This window comes from Chenopodium quinoa, unplaced genomic scaffold (genome assembly GCF_001683475.1).
Source record: "Chenopodium quinoa cultivar QQ74 unplaced genomic scaffold, ASM168347v1, whole genome shotgun sequence".
Taxonomy (NCBI): domain Eukaryota; kingdom Viridiplantae; phylum Streptophyta; class Magnoliopsida; order Caryophyllales; family Amaranthaceae; genus Chenopodium; species Chenopodium quinoa.
Window position 1 is genome coordinate 2,683,822 of NW_018743574.1, and position 17,012 is coordinate 2,700,833.

Here is a 17,012-nt window from a genome sequence, read left to right on the forward strand (position 1 = left end):
TAGCCTTTTTGTGGGAGCCTATAGCACCTTGTCCTCTTTGTTTTCGAGCTCATAAAAGTCAAAAACTGTTCAAAATTAAAGGTTATAATCTACAATTTCAGATCAATTTTGAAAAAAAAAATTCACAAATTTGAAGTGGGTGTGGGGGGATCTCCCAAGGTTGCAAAAGCTTGTTTGGAACTTTAATAAGCCTATTATAATATATATAAAGTCTCGAGAATGATTTTAGTTCAATCATATAACTATTTTACAAATTTGTTGTAGACCTATAGTGGCAATCAAGATATGTAAGGGATGATTCCAAACACCAAATATGCATTTTTGGATCCTATTAAGAATTAGGAATCCTTCACAGTGCTATCAAACCCAATCTCAACCATTTATCATTGTTGATGCATGGGTTGTTAATTATTCCCTTTAGGTGACATGTTTAATTAATACACACATTTGCTAATGCAAATCATAGCTTTAACAATCAATAAGTTAAATTTTAACCAATTGACTATTGGTGTAGCGGTAATTGAGACTACACTTGGTAGAGAGGACCCGTGTTCGATTACCCGCAAGGAATTCATGACAAAAACACGCGTAAATCGGGCCATGTATAACATTTTCCCAAAAAAAAAAGTAATTTTTTTTTAAAAATAAACACTCCCATCAAAATAATGCAAATCAAAATTAATGAAGTATAATAAGCTTTAGAGCAGCTGTAATTAAGACTTGGAATACAATCATCAGCTTAAAAAATGCCTCCAAGATGAGTTAGAATGATCTGGAAAAGCTAGTAATAAGGTATAATCCCAAGTCTACACTATTCACATCATTAGAGGCACAATTATACACCAAATCAAGGGAAGAAAAACACCAAGTATTATACAGTGGTCTTAAAACTCTGAAGAACATCATCCAAAGAATTTCGGATAAAGATATTACAAGAGCAACTCAGCAGCCTGCACTCTGCACCTATATATTGCAAGTGAACTCTGCAGCCTGCACTCTGCCCCTATATTCAATCCTTACAAAGCACCTTGACAAAATACTGTAATGGGAGTTGCCAGCTTGTTGATACGAGTAACTGATGGCTGATTTATGGAAAAACAACTGCAGAAAAGCTGAGGCTTGGTAGCAAAATTAGATTTAGGTCAACTCCTAACTTCGACAAAGTTCTCTTATACATATTGTTCATCTCACCATTTGATCCTTCGCTAGGATTTCACATCTTTATTCAAAGCATCAAACACACTTTTTATAGTTACATCTTCCACAATCACCACTTTGTCCCTCGACTTGGAACCTGAACCAATAGAACATTGCCTCTTTTTAACACCAATAACCTGTATAAAGACAATGTGTTAGAAATCAAGCATCTCTTTGAGGAGTGTTGAGTTAGAAAATGTATGGCATCTGACCAGAGTTGGTCTATTTGTACAAAACAGACGAAGAGATAATTTAGCATGCTGAATTGAAAAACCCAGAATTAACAGTCTGGTTAGTTGTTGTTCCCAATTATTCTAAAGCACACAGGTAATCTCAATAACTGTCGCATGTCTCACAGATTCACAGTTGATACATTATGAAACTTTGTAATCATTTCAACGTCACCAGTCCGCTCAAAAGAAAACCCAAGTGGCCTTTCGAAATGGACAAAGAAGAAAGCATTAGCCTATAGGGTGGCTTTTAGTACATTTTAGGGTCATCCAACATTCAAGTCTATGGTGAAATTTGGAGATACAAAACTTCTTCCTTTTGAGATGATTCCTAGTTGAAAATAGAATGAACAACCTACTGAAGAAGTACGTAACTTCCATTTATAACTGTATTTTAGCTTTCCAAAAGGTTTCAGGAATACTTAAATAAGTTTATTAGGGATACAAATGTCAAATTCATAACTAAAAAAAAAGGGCCAATAACTTCAAATAGAGAAAAAAAAAGTCCAGGGAAGTCTATAGAGTTTGTCAAGTGAAAAGACCGGAGTATATATCTTTAGGCTAGCCATCTTCTACTGATACAATACTAGAACATATGCAGTTGGGTACTTGGGTTGGCATACATGGTCTAATGGTCCTAGACTCTTTACAAGAAAAACAATGTCCTTAACCACATAATCGTGCCAAAACATTAAACGTACATACACATCATTTGATCGGGATATTTCAGCAGATTTCAGGCCTCAATTGCCTCATGATATCATCCCACATTTAACATTTTGAAAACAACAATTATTCAAAGTTATCTCTATCTAACAAGGTATCCAGCAGAAAATTGGCATGTAAATGCATACTATGTAATCAAGTGATCAGTGAAACAGAATGGTGCATTATCAAACACATCATCTAAGTATCTAACCAATATCCAAACAACTAATTTTGTAAAGCAACCCAATAACACCAACAACAACAACAACAATAACGATAACAACAACTTCTCATTAATTAAAATTATACATGATTAATTAAAAGTTGAAACCACAAAAGAATACATAGCAAACAAATAGACCTTGATACTAAAATGTTTGTTTGATACACCTAATTAGCTCAGATGCAACAGTATTATTTTTAAGAATAAACAATCGACTACAAATTTTACAGGGATTGAATTGTATCTTAAACAAAAGGCAATTACCCAGAAAAATAAATGAAAAATTCATCACCCCATCAAATTAAAAATACTCCTTCATGCATATTATAAAATTAACAAAATTGAAAATACACCCAAAAAAAAAAAAAAAAAAACATACAGAGCTGATGAAATCGAGTAAAGCGGCATTGGCTTCACCATCTCTAGCAGGTGCATCAATCTGTACTCCTACTGCCTCCTCTCCTACATCTTTTTTTTTTTTTTTTTTTTTTTTTTTTTTTTTTTTTTTGCAATAAATCATTATTTAATATTAAATATACAAAATTTCTATTTTTTTTTTAATAATTTGAGGATGAATTCAGAAAAAGGAAGAGAGAGAATTGAAATACCAGTGATGGAGGAGAGTTTGGAGCCGGGTTTAGCGTGGATTGTGATAGCAACGGAAGAAGGTGGAATTGATTTTAGACATGACGGAAATTGATTGGGTTCACTCTGACTCGCCTGAGTTTTCCGAGTTGACTCGTTGTTTGCTTTGCCTTTCTTCGCCGGTGCCATTGTTAGCCCACTGATTGATTTTACAGGGGAACTTTAAAGATTCGACCTTTGTATCAGAATTCAGAACATTGTACCATATTGATATACTTATATCATGGAGGACAATATGGTCTTTTTGGTTTTCTGGAATTCTTTTGTTTTTGCTTTAGGTGCTAGACCATATTAACAAGGAAGTCAAAATTAATTTGTGAAATTATTTTGAATATATTTTTTTTCTTTGGTGATTAAAAGATTGTTAAACTTGAGAAATTCTATTACGGATCAGTTTTTAATGTCCTAACAAATGTTATTGTATTTTTAAGATTCAAATTAGAGATTTTTGATTAAGTTGGAACAACTCCCTTACCAGCTGATCCTAATATTTGTTTGTGTAGAACGAGTTAGATATATAATTGGACAAATGAAATTAACATTTTGATTTCTTATTGAGATAGGCGATGAACACTGAAATGTTTACAATTAGAGAGAGGGGAGGTTCAAACCTATAACAAGTAACACTTAATATAGCTAGTATTTGAGTCCTTTTTCCTTTATTTCTTGTTTGCAAGCTATTGTTATGTATCCTTGATTCCTTGATGCCATTTGAGCATTCAATTGATTCAACCTAACAACTTCAATTGAAGTTCATGACTATGCATAATGAGGTAACCAGATCTAAACTTGGCCTTGAGGCCATTTGATTATGGGGGTCATGGGGGGTTAGAGAAAGATCATGAGATGTTCTTAAATCCATAATGGATTGGACAAACATATCGTCCTAAAAGACAAGAGGAACGCCAAAGGAACAAACTTACAGTAATCTAGCCAATTTTATTACAAAGAAGTACATAAAGCCAGAAAGAACAAGAATTCTTCATTGAATGATTGAATATTGATACAACATTATACATTTATACCAACATACTTACATGAGTGAGTTGTAAAGAACGGATCCTATCAAGATAGATTAATTCTATACCAGTCTATCAGAAAATAGCTAGATTGCTGGCTTGCAGTCGATAAGTTAGATCATGTACGTCTGGGGACTTATGAGTATCCTACCCTTGGTGGGAAGTGGGAATTATACAACATACTGCAGTTGGTGGTATCGGCAAAACACCCAAGGGAAATAATTCAGTTCCATCAAGTACACATATCTACAACTTCATCATCCTGATATATTTCAATGCATTGTCCTAGAGACTTAGACTGCTAGACAAGCTGTTACAGATCATTTCTGCAATCTTTAGTTTTCAAATCCTAGGAGTCACCTAATTCTCCACTTGACAGATACTGCAATATACCTCCACGACTATAGTCATAGCCCCTCCTTTGTTTGCATGAAGAATTTATGACAGTAAAACTCTTCAAATGACAACCTGTCAGCTGCAAAAAAGAGAAAAATCGAAAGACAAATGAACACACACCGTATGAAAAGAAAATTGAAGAGATGCATCTACTAGACATGGCTAATATACCAACCTGGATTTACACACAGCAGCCCAGAGCAGATATCAAAGCAATCTGGGTGTATGGTTTGTCGTAAAAGCTCTGGAAATGGAAGTCCTGTAGAAGTCTTGATGTTCTTCAAGAGCTGAAGATGAAAAAAAAAACCTCAAACACGGAAATTAGAAAAAAATTGCATTATGCTTACAATTGAAGCAAAAGAAGAGCATTACCTGAACATTAGTCCTGCCATGGAAAGGTGGATAACCATTTAAAAGTTCAAAAAAGATTGCCCCAATGCTCCATAGGTCAACCTAGAGCAGAACACAATGCTTACATAACTCATTGCAGCTCCTTCATAATTATGAAAATAAGAAATTTCTTACCTTATCATCATATCTTTGAAACCCCAACACTTCTGGGGCCATGTACAAAGGTGAGCCACAAACAGTTTCAGCATGATCCCCCGAGTGTAAAACTCTGCAAGTTAAGAGCAGTAGGAACATATACAAACATGACGTTTAATCATTGACATGATAATTGGAAGGGAATCATATAAATTTAAGTAATAAAGAATAAACATCTCCTTCAGAAACACACACACACACAGCAAGGACAGCAACATCACAATGCTAGCATGAATCTTTGACAACTTACCTTGAAAGGCCAAAATCGGCTATCTTTAGAAAGGTGTTGCTGTCAGAACTCGATAATAGGATGTTCTGCAGACCCAGACATAAAGTTTTTAACAATCTTCAAAAGCTAGGGCTTTCAATACTATCGGTTTCTAAAGTGAGATTGGTAGAGATATCCATATGTCCCTGATTCAGATACTTACCAACTCGGAAACTCGAGGAAACTAAATGTAAACCTCTTCTTTAAAGGGCCAACAAGTTCTTACCCTTCATGGATCATTAAGTCTCACAGTGAACTTTATTTAACATAAATTCTGTAAATAAATCTAAATTAAGTTTTACAAACATCACAAATGGTGGAAGTTTGCTAATTTCTGTTCACTATTCAGAATTTCAGAGTGTTGCCAGAAAGAAAGACCTCATCCATCCATTGACATTAATTATGAGGCATCAAACTATGATATTAACTCCTAACATATCTGATCACTTTGAAGGTCCAAGCTTTCTCACTAAAGAACAATAGCAAACCCAATCATATATACCATAAATTTACAAACTTACGATGATATTACATTACTACCATACTAATGTGACTAGGTCAGGGATTCAAGGTTCTGATGACATGCATGAAAAGCCTAATGTTCAATGTATTCTAACATGAACAATAAATTTAGCCTCAAGTAACTTCAGCACATAAACACTATCAATACCTGTGGCTTCAAATCTCGATGGACAATTTGATGGCTTCGCATAATGCTTAAACCAGTACCTGCAATTGATTTTCAATGAGATTTTAAAATCTTATCATGACTAACAAAATTCTATACTTGTATTAAAAAATGGGCACACTACGAAACCTACTAACCTAGTTGATACAGAAAGTCTCTAGCTATTTGCTCTTGGACTCCACCATGGCGACGAATATAAGAAGCCAGATTACCCCCATCACAAAATTCAAAGACCAAACATAAACAGCCTTCATCCTGAACAAAGAAAAGATTAAGTGTATGACATTTAAACCATCTGCGTGATGAGAATCCCTTGAGATTTGAGAAACCAAATTTTAAAAACTTTTCACAATTTCCATACATCAAACCAAAAGACAACCCCCAAGATCACATTATGTCCCAATAATAACCGATAACCGAACCTCCTAGATATGATACCACTGCAACCATACCTCAAGAGGTTCAAATGTACGCAACCTTATTCCGAAAATGAAGCTGAACCAGGCCCCCACCCCCATAAAACAACCACATAAGAACCCATCAAACTTGAGTACAACATTAAAACATTACATCCATTACATTCAAATTTATACTCCTACAAGAGTTAAAGAACAACATTAAAAACAGCAGCACAGTAGCACAATATTCCATTAACTTTCTCAGATATTGCATATTATTCACAAATTAATTACAACCAATTGACAAGGTAAATATGAAAATGCTAACAACAGATAAATTCAAATGAGCAACAACCAAAAACCCATAAAGAAAAAAAAAAATCAAAATTTACAAAGGTGGTATCAGAATTTCAGACCGACAAACCTGAAAAAAATCCAGAAGACGGATTATATTAGGGTGATTAACAGTAGATAAGAAGTTAACCTCACAATCAAGGCAAGCTTTAAGATTTGGGGTTAACTTGGAAAGTGTGATCTTCTTCAAAGCTACATCCTTCAAATCAGGGTTTATCCTGTGATTAGCTCTCCAAACACTTGAAAATGGGGTTTCACTGATTTTTTCTCTCAATATGAAATCTCCAACCACCCTATTTCTGTTTTTGGTGGTTGTTTTACAAGTATTCATTCCCGATTTTGGTGTCTTCAAATGGTATAGAGTACTGTTTAGATGATTGCTGTTGGGTGAATTTCTGGAGGATACCATTGTTTTTTTTTTTTTTTGGATAAAGATGATCAAAATGGTTTCTTTTTTTTTTTTTTTTTTTTTTTTTGAAGAAAAGCCCCAAAGAGGGCAATTAGCTTTCATTACTTGGGAGATCAGACTTCAACATCGCAACAATACAATCAGGTACAGTCGAAGACCAAACCTGCTTACCCACAGACCAAGGCATACAATGAGCAAGCTCATGAGCCACTTTATTACCCTCCCTTCTAATGAAGCTCCAACTAACAGACTCAAGCAAATTACTAACATGATAAATATCATCTAAAATAAGGTGAAAAGCACTATTACCCCGTTCCCGTGACGAAATTGCCTTAATCAATCCAAGACAGTCGCTTTCCATGACCACTCCTCTATACCCAAGGTCGACAGCCATTTGCAAGCCAAACAAAAGAGCTTTAGCTTCGGCAATATTCGGAGCCCACCTATCCTCCACCATCCACACCATAGCAGCACACGCACTCCCATCAGCTCTCCGAATCACAGCCCCAGCACTCGACCCCAAGCCCTCCCAAATTCCAGCATCAACGTTCACCTTCACCATTGATCCTAAGGGTGGCTTCCAGCGCTTACGCCCTGACTCACGCACACCCACCCCAGGACTCTCCTCTTGCTGCAACTCAGCCATAAGTTTCGTAACATAAGTCATAGCCTGAAGCGGATCACAAGCCTCCCCTTCAAACAGCCACCTATTTCTCGCATTCCATATGGCCCAACAAATGGTCATGAACAAACCGTGTTCTTTCTTTGGCAAACAATCAATGCGGGTCAAGGCAAAATCCCCAAAATTCCTATAAGCTCCATCAATCCCTTCATTAGCTCCACTCTCATTCCAAATCAAACGCGCAATCACACAATCACGAAGGCAATGCAAATCAGTCTCCTCCACCGAACTACAAATACTACACAATGGATTTATGCTGGATACTCTTTTATGAAGTCCCACCATAGTAGGCAAAGCTCCACAGCACGCACGCCAGAAAAATATCTTCACCCTTGGGAGAGTGTTGGCATGCCAAATTTTGCTCCAAACATTCGAACCACTAGAGGCAGTAGCTAACTCACCCGCATCCACATCACCAAATATAGCTCTATAAGCGGAGCGAACGGAGTAGTCACCATTCTTTTCAAGATCCCAACAGTATCTTCCGGAAGGCGACAGCTAATGGGAATTCTCAAAATGCGTTCCCTCTCAAATGGAAGGAACATGTCATTAATAACATCCCTATTCCAAGAGGATGTAGGGAGGTGAATAAGATCACACACTTTCATGTCCTCCCTCGCCAATCCCCTAGGAGAGATCACCATCCTAGATTGAGTTTCGGGGATCCAAGGGCTACCCCAAATCGGAATACGGAGACCATCTCCAACTCTCCATCGAATGCCTCTTTGTGTTACCCATTTCACTCCCCAAATGCCACGCCACGTGTAGCTAGGGTTTGAACCAACCTCTGATTCCAAATAGCTACCATTCGGATAGTATCTTGCCCTCCAAATTTGCGCAATCAAGCTCTCGGGTTGTTGAATAAGCCGCCAAGCTTGCTTACCCAATAAAGCAGCGTTAAACAATTTTAAATCACGAAACCCGAGACCCCCACTAGCCTTAGGAGCACACAACTTCTTCCAAGCCACCCAATGAATTTTTCTCTCCTCATTCTTTTGCCCCCACCAAAAGTTTGCAACCAAAGACCGCAATTCATCACAAAAAGAAGAAGGGAATTTAAACACACTCATCGCGTAGGTTGGGATAGATTGGGCCACTGCCTTAATCAACACCTCCCGACCCGCCTTAGAAAGAAATCCCCCCTTCCATCCTTGAAGTCGCTTCCACACCTTTTCTCGAATGTCCTTTGTCAGCACTCTCTTTGATCTCCCAATCACCGTCGGAAGACCCAAATATTTATCATGAATATCCACAACCTTAACACCCAACCTTCCTGCCAACCCTCCTCGTCTCTCCTCACTCACCCCCTTGCTGAAAGAAACAGTCGTCTTTCCCAGATTCACCATTTGCCCCGAAGCAATCTCATACGTCTTCAGAATTTCCCCAATATTATCAACCTCCGCCTCACTAGCCTTCGAAAAAATAATACTATCATCCGCAAACAGTAAATGGGAAATAGAAGGAGCCGACTGTGCCACACGAATACCATGCAAAGTACCATTCACCACCGCCCTGTTAAGCAATCCTGAGAGAGCCTCTGCACATAAAATAAAAAGATACGGGGATGATGGATCACCTTGCTGAATACCCCTCTCTGGAGTAAACTCCCCTGAAGGTGCCCCATTTATCAACACAGAAAAAGAAACCGTCGAAACACAGTGCATAACCCGATCAATCCAACACTCTGCAATCCCCAACTTAGCCATCACCGCTCTCAAAAAACCCCATTCCACTCTATCATAAGCTTTAGCCATGTCAAGCTTAAGAGCCATAAAACCCTCCGTACTAGCAGAATATTTCATGTGGTGAAAAACCTCAAAAGCCACCAAAATATTATCAGTAATTAATCTACCCGGAGTAAAAGCACTCTGATTAATTGAGGTAATCTCCGACAGAAATTTTTTTAAGCGATTAGCCAAGATTTTAGTGACCAGCTTGTACACCACATCACACAAACTAATTGGCCTAAACTCAACCATTTTATCCGGAGCTTTCTTTTTCGGAATAAAAACAATGAACGTTTTATTAATAGACATTGGAATATCATCATCATTCAAGATTCCTAACACCAAATTAGTCACAGCCGGACCAACAATATGCCAATAAGTTTGAAAGAAAAGAGGGCACATACCATCCGGACCCTTTAAAGGATGCATCTGTTTTAAAGCACAAAAAACCTCATCCGGAGTGTAAGGGGCATTAAGAGTATCATTCATCTCATCAGTAACCATTCTCTCTATACCCGCAAGAGCAGCTTCAAAATTATCCGTAGGGGAAGAGGCAAATAAATGCCGAAAGTAATTAATGGCCACCTGCTCCACCTCCTTCTCACCTCTATGCGTGGTACCATCATCAGTCACCAAAAAAGAAATATTATTTTTTTGTTTACGATGAAAAAAGCTTGAGTTTCTATCCCCGGCCTCTAACCACAATGCCCTCGATATTTGCTTCCAATATAACTCTTCTTGGTGAAGGAGGTTAGTAATCTCCTTAACAACCTTTCTCCTTTCTCTTACATGACCCTCAGACCTGTCCCCTTTGTTAAGCACCCCCAACCTTTTCCTTCTCTTACGAATTTCTTTGAAAATATGCCCAAACTCCTTATCACTCCAAGCTGCCAATTCTGCCGCGCACACAGCGAGTTTGCTCTCCACCGCAACACCACCCGCAGCCCAAGCATCGTCTAACACCTTCTCACACTTGTTACTCTCGGTCCAACCTTGTTCAAACCGAAAAATCCTCCCCTTCCTCTTTATTTCATCCATCTGCCCATCGAGAGTAAGCTTCAAAGGAGCATGGTCACTCCATTCTCGCTCAAGGTGCAAAAGCTTTGCATTTGGGAACAAAGCTCTCCAACTTTGTAAGATAAGAGCTCGGTCTAAGCGGCATTGAACATTATCATCTCCCCACTGGCCATTGTCATATGTAAAATCATACCCAGAGTAAGGCATATCAATCAAATTGCACCTATCAACAATATCTCGGAAATTCTCCATTTGCCACAAAGCACGGTCACGCCCCCCTTCTTTCTCCGATTCATGAAGAATTTCATTAAAATCTCCAATGCAAACCCATGCCTCATCACTCTCATTAGCAAGAGTCCCCAATAACTCCCAAGATAAGTGTCGATTATGCACCTCGGGCCACCCATAAAAACCCGACAAACGCCATGGAGGAACCTCCCCAACACCCAGATCAAAATGGTTTCTATCTGTGTTTAAAAAAAAATGAAATGGATGAAAAATTAATACAGTATTTGATTTCTGTTTCCCAAAAAAAAAATTGATTTCTGAAATAGTGAAATTGGTGTTGTATAGGTCAACTTAAGTTGAGTTTTTTTTTTTTTTTTTTTTTTTTTTTTTTTTTTTTTTTTTTTTTTGGGAATTATAGTTGGCTTATAAATTCATTAACTTTTTTTAATTTCTTTTTTTTTTTTTTTCACTCATTTCGCTAAATATACATAATTTTATCATATTTTTTTTTTAACAAATGAAGTTGATCGAGTGCAATTAATTTTGAGTAGCTAAAATGAATGTTAACTAACTTAGTTAGTACAATAATTTCATGAAAATGGTATTGGTATTCGACATATGAGATTAAACCTTATTCAACCAATTATCCTTTCGGGATTTTTTACACTTTAAATTTAAGACATTGAGTTGGATGTGGTTGAACACTGGAACACATTGATTCACTTGCACATGAATGATACATTAGTAGAATATACATTATCAATTCTGCACTTCTAGCTTTTGTACATGATTGGAAGGTTCAAAATTGAAAATTATATACATGTAATGATGTAAATTACTTTCAGGATAAAAAAGATTTGATTGAACACCTCATCGTCAAACTATAAACTCCGGTAAATAGCCAAAGTTCACAAGTCAAGACAACTATCTCCTCTCGCTTCTTCACATTGCAAGTTATCCCGTCTTTAAACCTCTCCAGCTCTCCCCGACACAACTTTATACACCTTGAAAAATGACAAAGATCAAAGCTTTTATACACATAGCAATATAGTCATCAATCAGATATAGAACCTCTACAGAAACCAGGCATAACTAAAAACACAAAGCCCGGCTCTGACATTCTTTGTAAATTGTAATTCTTTCAACCTCCCTCCCTCCCCTCCTCTCAGTTGTTCACCACCCCCTTCATCTAAAAGATGCTGGTGCAAACATGTACTTGTAGATGAAAACCGCAAGGCCAGAACTCCAGAGCAAGACAATATTCACAAGCAAAGAAGTCCGATAATGGTAGAAATTGCTCAATATTTACTAGGATTTCCCACCTGAAGCTCCTTCAGCATCGCAAAACTTATGGGAACTTTTCCCTTGACTAAGTAATAACTCCTTCAAATCCTTGTAGCTCCGGAGCTCTTCTAGAGCATCAGCTGTTGTCCTTGAAGGGGCAAGACTTGACGACAATATGCTTGTGCAAGTCCCCTTCTGAGACTGTTGATCATCTAATTTGAGAGCAGGTTCTTCATTGTCACGGCAGCTCATAGCCTTAGAGGCCATCAATGAATCCTGGCGAAGAGGTGGAGCTTTCTTCAGCATTAATACCAGGGCACCCACTTTAGCATCTTGGGATTTTCCAACAGGAGCGGATCCTCCTGGTTCCAGTGGGTCATTTGGTTTTCCTTTCTGATCGAAGGACTCAGGCCTAAAGAATGTGTGGAAAAATAATTAGCATTGCCAAATTAAGCAAAAATAAATTCAGGAAAGGAAAGGAGTTTCCAAGCAGACAAAGAAATAGAACAAATATGATGGATCGTAGAAAGGTAATCATTGTTTCTTTATTCTTTGGGCACAACGTAATTTCAAGCAAAAGTGGTCAATAAAGACAAGTCTTTGTCCAAATCCTTGCATATATATATATAGCAGAAGCCTATCTTAGGCATAAAAACTCTACACCTGGTCAGCGAAATATAGAGAAAAATTGAGCAAAGAGAGAAACCCTTCACATATTCAGATAGACTATTTTCAAGCACAATTGGTTGCCCAACCCCAATTAAGCAATTTAATATCCTACTGAATCATTCTCCATCAAACTTACTAAATAGACAGCAATATAAGAAAGATGCTACAAAGATGCAACTTCACATCTTACTGCCTATTCACAAATTTATGTTTACATTGCTCCCATAAGATGCTCCGACTATTCACAGCAGGATACAAAATCCCCATACCTTGAAAGTGCACCATTAGGTCCTTAATTACTCCATCAAACACATCAAATAATGTCCCAGATTTGGAGCATGACAAAAAAGATCACAATTTTATTCTGTATACCTGATAAGGGATGCACATTGCTAAAAATGGCACAAAAAAGCAGGAAGATATATAGTGCATAGAACCACAAGGGCATTGTAAAGACAAACACTGACCTTATTCATGCTCACTCTACTCTATTTCAATTACCAAAAGGGAGTAAAGTGAAATAACAAAGATTTAATCCCTTAGTTCATAGGTAATTGTGGAGCTAATGGATATGAACAAGCTTCTATTGCAAGGAATTCTAACCTGGTGCTGATAATTCTTTTCTTTTTTTCTTCTTTAATTTATTTTTTAAAATCCTTTCCATCCTGAGCTTTAGGAAACATAAAAGATTTAACTATGTCTATCCTCCTCACCTTATTTTTCCCAAATTTTAACAAAGTATGTTAAGATATAGGCTAACAAGTTCAATAACAACTAATAATACAGATAAGGACGGGCTACTCGGCTTTAAGTTCAACAAGTTCAGAAAAATCAGATGAGTTCAGATAAGTAGATTAAGGTATTAATAAGCTATGATACATCAATAGATTCATTAACCTATTCTTTTTTTTTTTCTTTTTCTTTTTTTTTTTTTTTTTTTTTTGATAAAGATTCATTAACCTATTCTTTTATATTAACTATTAAGTGATAAGTATTACTTATTGCTGGACATTAGAGGTTTAGTGTTTACTCCAAATGTTTTAAAATCAAGATTCGAACACAAAGTAGTCTCACTATAAACACAAATCGCAAACAGTTATATAACTAACCCTGAGCCCTGCCATGAATCTTGGTGCACTGACTTCTAAGTTCATAACTTCATACAAGTTGGTTTGTAAAATATTACACCCAATCACCAACTACTAAGTGAGTCAAGAAATTTACTTCCCACTTGGTAATCCATTAAAGAGTAGTGTTAATTTCCCCAAAATACTGACATTTGACAAACCTAAGATATTACTCCGTATGTAATTTTACTCTTTATTTTCGATTTTTCGTCACAATTTTAAAGATTAAACCAATTTCTCTTCAACTGTACCAATGGAGTCACATAAACAAGTAGCCCAAACAAATCAAGCAGGTAATCCAAAAAGATATCCAACAGTATCCTGGCGTAGATGCGGAGATGGAAAAGCAGACTATATCTAGTCCGCAGAACATACCATTGCTGAAGAGATAACATCTCAAGAAAGCCAAAAAATGTAGCCAGAAAGGAAGGCTAATGTTCTAAAAGGCTTGAGGGCATGAACTGGCCTGTGAAACTTGCTTCGCATTTTATCTATTTAAAGTTTTTTACACACATTTTTTCCAATGAAACGTATCTGAATGAACATATGAATTTAACATAATAACAATTTACCTGCTACCCATGTCATCATCATCCACAACAAACGGGCAAGCAAACTCAGTATCATCAAAATCATCATGAATTGATGGCCTACTAGAACTCCTAGAGAAAGAGATGCCTGGAGAGCTGTTGGTTGATACCCTAAGCCCAAAATATCTTCCACTTTCATCTCTGCCCAGAGAAAACTGCAAAACAGGAAGATTAAAGCACCATTCAAGGAAGAAAGTCACAATTGAAACTATAAAGAAACAAGGATTTAGAAAATCCATGAATCAAGAAGTACCTTGTCAACAGATGAACCACTTGGACCAGTAGATCTATCTGACTTTAAAGTGGTGGCTCTTGTAAGCTTAGGGGGAGGAGAAGGACGCAAGACTTGCCTGTTGAAAGCATTACTCACAGGAATTCTAACAGGAGCACTTTCACATCGCAACAGAGCCTTGGAAGCATCAGTATTAGCGATGTACATTGGTGGGGAAGGTGAGGGAGAAGGAGAAAAGACAGGGGAAGGCCAATACTCATCGTAGCCGGTATTTTTTCCAGTAGCTTGAAATGTTTCAGGTAAGCGTTGAGGCAAGCTCAAAGGAGGGGGAATTCGAGATTTACACTTAGATACTGAAGCATGAGAATCTGAGTACGTGGGAGATGGAGATGGAGATGGTAAATTTAGTAATGGTGAGGCTTGATAGTTTTCATAGCTCCAACTATGACGTCTTGAGAATGGGGAATAAGATGGGGAGCCATGAGACCTGGGAAGAGACGGGAACCTTTTAAGTGGATCTGCTAATGGGCTACCGACATAGTCTGGTATGAACTGTGGAGACATAGGAGTCGAAGGTTCTGAGCTCACATCAGACAGTATAGATCGATATGATACTGAAAGACAGAGTTTACCACATGAAGTATCAACTGGGGCAAAACTAAATCGCTGCATCTCACTCTCTTCTTTCCTCGTGAAGGGCTCAACAAAGGTAGACACACGATGTGTAAGCGTGTATGTATGAATTTGTCCAGATGAAATGAGATCTCTGTAAAGTTTGTATGCAGGCAAAAGTCGTATAGTTACATATAACGATCTCAAAAGCACAATTGACTTCTTATATAGCGAGTGCAAATTACCACTAGATTTTTTGCTGCCAAGACCACCATCTCTACTCTTTCGGCTCTCATATTGCACCACCCATCTCTCTATAATTTTTTCATTCCTTGGTACAACAGCAGGCTCATCAAGTTCCAAGTTCATAAAATTTGAAACCTGATCTTTCAATGTTGGATTCTTTACAAAATCCCTTTGAGGAGAAAAGTTGACAAAATCCCGTTGAACCAGGATCACATCAACTACCATGGGTTCAAGGTTACTCTGACGCCAAAAATCAATATTCTCCAAGGCAGCAGGACATTCCCTGAGGGCTAAATTAAACCATTTGTCCCTAGTCCTAAAACTCGAGGAAGACGAAGATGATGATGATGGAGACGACACAACCTGCTCTCCACTATAATGCCGCGAGGACATGTAAGGTGACCTGGATTCTAGTATTATCTGAAGGGTCTTAGTGAAAAACTCAGTTATAATTTGCTCCTTTTTCGCGGTATCTGAGTGAACATTACCCCTAGATGATGCCATACCTCAAAACTACCAAAATTATCACAAAACCCCAAAAATCCAAAATTTTATAATTCAACTTCAAAGGCCAAAAACCCACAAAGTAAAGAATTTATCAATGTCCAATTATCCACTTGATTATCATTCTGTAACAAAAAAAAAATATTTAAAAATAAAATCAACGATCATCTAACCATCACAAAATTCACTATTAACACAAATTACAATTAACCAAATTACTACACTACATAATTAATCTAGAACATAGAATTAAAAATTTAAAAATAAATAAAATATGGGCAGTTAAAATTTGAACTTTTAAACGATCATACAGTAGCATAATTACAAAATTAATGTAAAACCCAATTCATAAAATCCAAAAAAAAAAGAGAGAGAAAGTGGACTTACTACTCAAACCGCGATACACCCAGTTGAGGGCTGACAATTCCGGTTGAATTGGGTTTCCTGGAAATTGAAGAACCCTAAAATGACGATAAAAAATTATCGAAAAATAAGGGGGGAAAGCACGAAAAAACAAACAAATTAAAATCCCAAAAATCAGTTTTTTAAATTATTTTTTTTTTTTTTCTGAGGGGCCAAAAATAAAAATTACAACGAAAAAGTGATGGAAATTAAGCAGAAAAATTCAAAAAAGTCCAGCGAAGTAAGGGAGAAAGAGTTGGAGGACGAAAGACTAAAAACTGAAAAAATTGACTGCAAAAAAAAAGAGTTTAAAGTTTAAACACAGGACAAATCTCTTCTTCCCCAAACATGGTCTTATCTGCTTCATAACATAACATATTAACATCAGCTTAATTTTAATGTTTATGGAGCCCTTTTAGGTTTCATTATGGGTCCCACTATTTGGCCCAATTATATCTTTACACGTCACTATATATATCTATATTTGGAAACTTGTCATAGGGGTTATATTGAGATTATTGGGTGTGAGTGTTATTATTTGATACTCTTTTCGTTTTATAATCGCAACACTTTGATTGATATATAGGTTAATGTATAACTTTGACCATTAA

At 37.0% G+C, this 17,012-nt stretch overlaps 3 protein-coding genes across 5 annotated transcripts; all 3 read right to left on the bottom strand.

The window, feature by feature from the left end:
• Positions 1-666: 666 nt before the first annotated feature.
• On the bottom strand, positions 667-3,250 carry LOC110682025 (UPF0235 protein C15orf40 homolog). The gene is made up of 3 exons (XM_021858230.1): positions 2,967-3,250; positions 2,738-2,826; positions 667-1,334 (listed from the first exon to the last, which is right to left on the bottom strand). Exons 1-3 carry the CDS (start codon positions 3,130-3,132, stop codon positions 1,206-1,208), a joined length of 384 nt encoding a protein of 127 aa, XP_021713922.1. The 5' UTR covers positions 3,133-3,250; the 3' UTR covers positions 667-1,205.
• A 675-nt stretch (positions 3,251-3,925) lies between these two features.
• On the bottom strand, positions 3,926-8,113 carry LOC110682028 (serine/threonine-protein kinase ATG1t-like). Of its 2 annotated transcripts, none has more exons than XM_021858234.1 (8): positions 6,803-8,113; positions 6,058-6,175; positions 5,903-5,961; positions 5,215-5,279; positions 4,944-5,037; positions 4,791-4,871; positions 4,594-4,705; positions 3,926-4,497 (listed from the first exon to the last, which is right to left on the bottom strand). In XM_021858234.1, the coding sequence occupies exons 1-8, from the start codon at positions 7,181-7,183 to the stop codon at positions 4,430-4,432; spliced, it is 978 nt and encodes a 325-aa protein (XP_021713926.1). In that variant the 5' UTR covers positions 7,184-8,113; the 3' UTR covers positions 3,926-4,429. The 2 variants fall into 2 exon arrangements, with proteins under 2 accessions (XP_021713926.1, XP_021713925.1); XM_021858233.1 differs by having other exon boundaries at positions 6,743-8,113.
• A 3,319-nt stretch (positions 8,114-11,432) lies between these two features.
• LOC110682027 (autophagy-related protein 13b-like) lies at positions 11,433-16,790 on the bottom strand. Of its 2 annotated transcripts, XM_021858231.1 has the most exons (4): positions 16,387-16,790; positions 14,659-16,124; positions 14,388-14,560; positions 11,433-12,431 (listed from the first exon to the last, which is right to left on the bottom strand). In XM_021858231.1, exons 2-4 carry the CDS (start codon positions 15,997-15,999, stop codon positions 12,044-12,046), a joined length of 1,902 nt encoding a protein of 633 aa, XP_021713923.1. In that variant the 5' UTR covers positions 16,000-16,124; positions 16,387-16,790; the 3' UTR covers positions 11,433-12,043. The 2 variants fall into 2 exon arrangements, with proteins under 2 accessions (XP_021713923.1, XP_021713924.1); XM_021858232.1 differs by lacking the exon at positions 16,387-16,790 and having other exon boundaries at positions 14,659-16,378.
• Between the last annotated feature and the right edge of the window lie 222 nt (positions 16,791-17,012).

Coding starts and splice junctions, on each gene's coding strand:
- LOC110682025 (XM_021858230.1), bottom strand. CDS start 3,132: ATGGCACCGGCGAAGAAAGGCAAAGCAAACAACGAGTCAACTCGGAAA. Junction 2,827..2,966: donor CAAACTCTCCTCCATCACTG/GTATTTCAATTC, acceptor AAAAAAAAAAAG/ATGTAGGAGAGGAGGCAGTA. Junction 1,335..2,737: donor TACTCGATTTCATCAGCTCT/GTATGTTTTTTT, acceptor GTCTTTATACAG/GTTATTGGTGTTAAAAAGAG.
- LOC110682028 (XM_021858233.1), bottom strand. CDS start 7,183: ATGAAAGCTAATTGCCCTCTTTGGGGCTTTTCTTCAAAAAAAAAAAAA. Junction 6,176..6,742: donor GTCTTCTGGATTTTTTTCAG/GTTTGTCGGTCT, acceptor TTCTTTGTTCAG/GATGAAGGCTGTTTATGTTT. Junction 5,962..6,057: donor AGACTTTCTGTATCAACTAG/GTTAGTAGGTTT, acceptor AATCAATTGCAG/GTACTGGTTTAAGCATTATG.
- LOC110682027 (XM_021858231.1), bottom strand. CDS start 15,999: ATGGCATCATCTAGGGGTAATGTTCACTCAGATACCGCGAAAAAGGAG. Junction 14,561..14,658: donor GTGGTTCATCTGTTGACAAG/GTACTTCTTGAT, acceptor CCTGTTTTGCAG/TTTTCTCTGGGCAGAGATGA. Junction 12,432..14,387: donor GATGATGACATGGGTAGCAG/GTAAATTGTTAT, acceptor CACATTCTTTAG/GCCTGAGTCCTTCGATCAGA.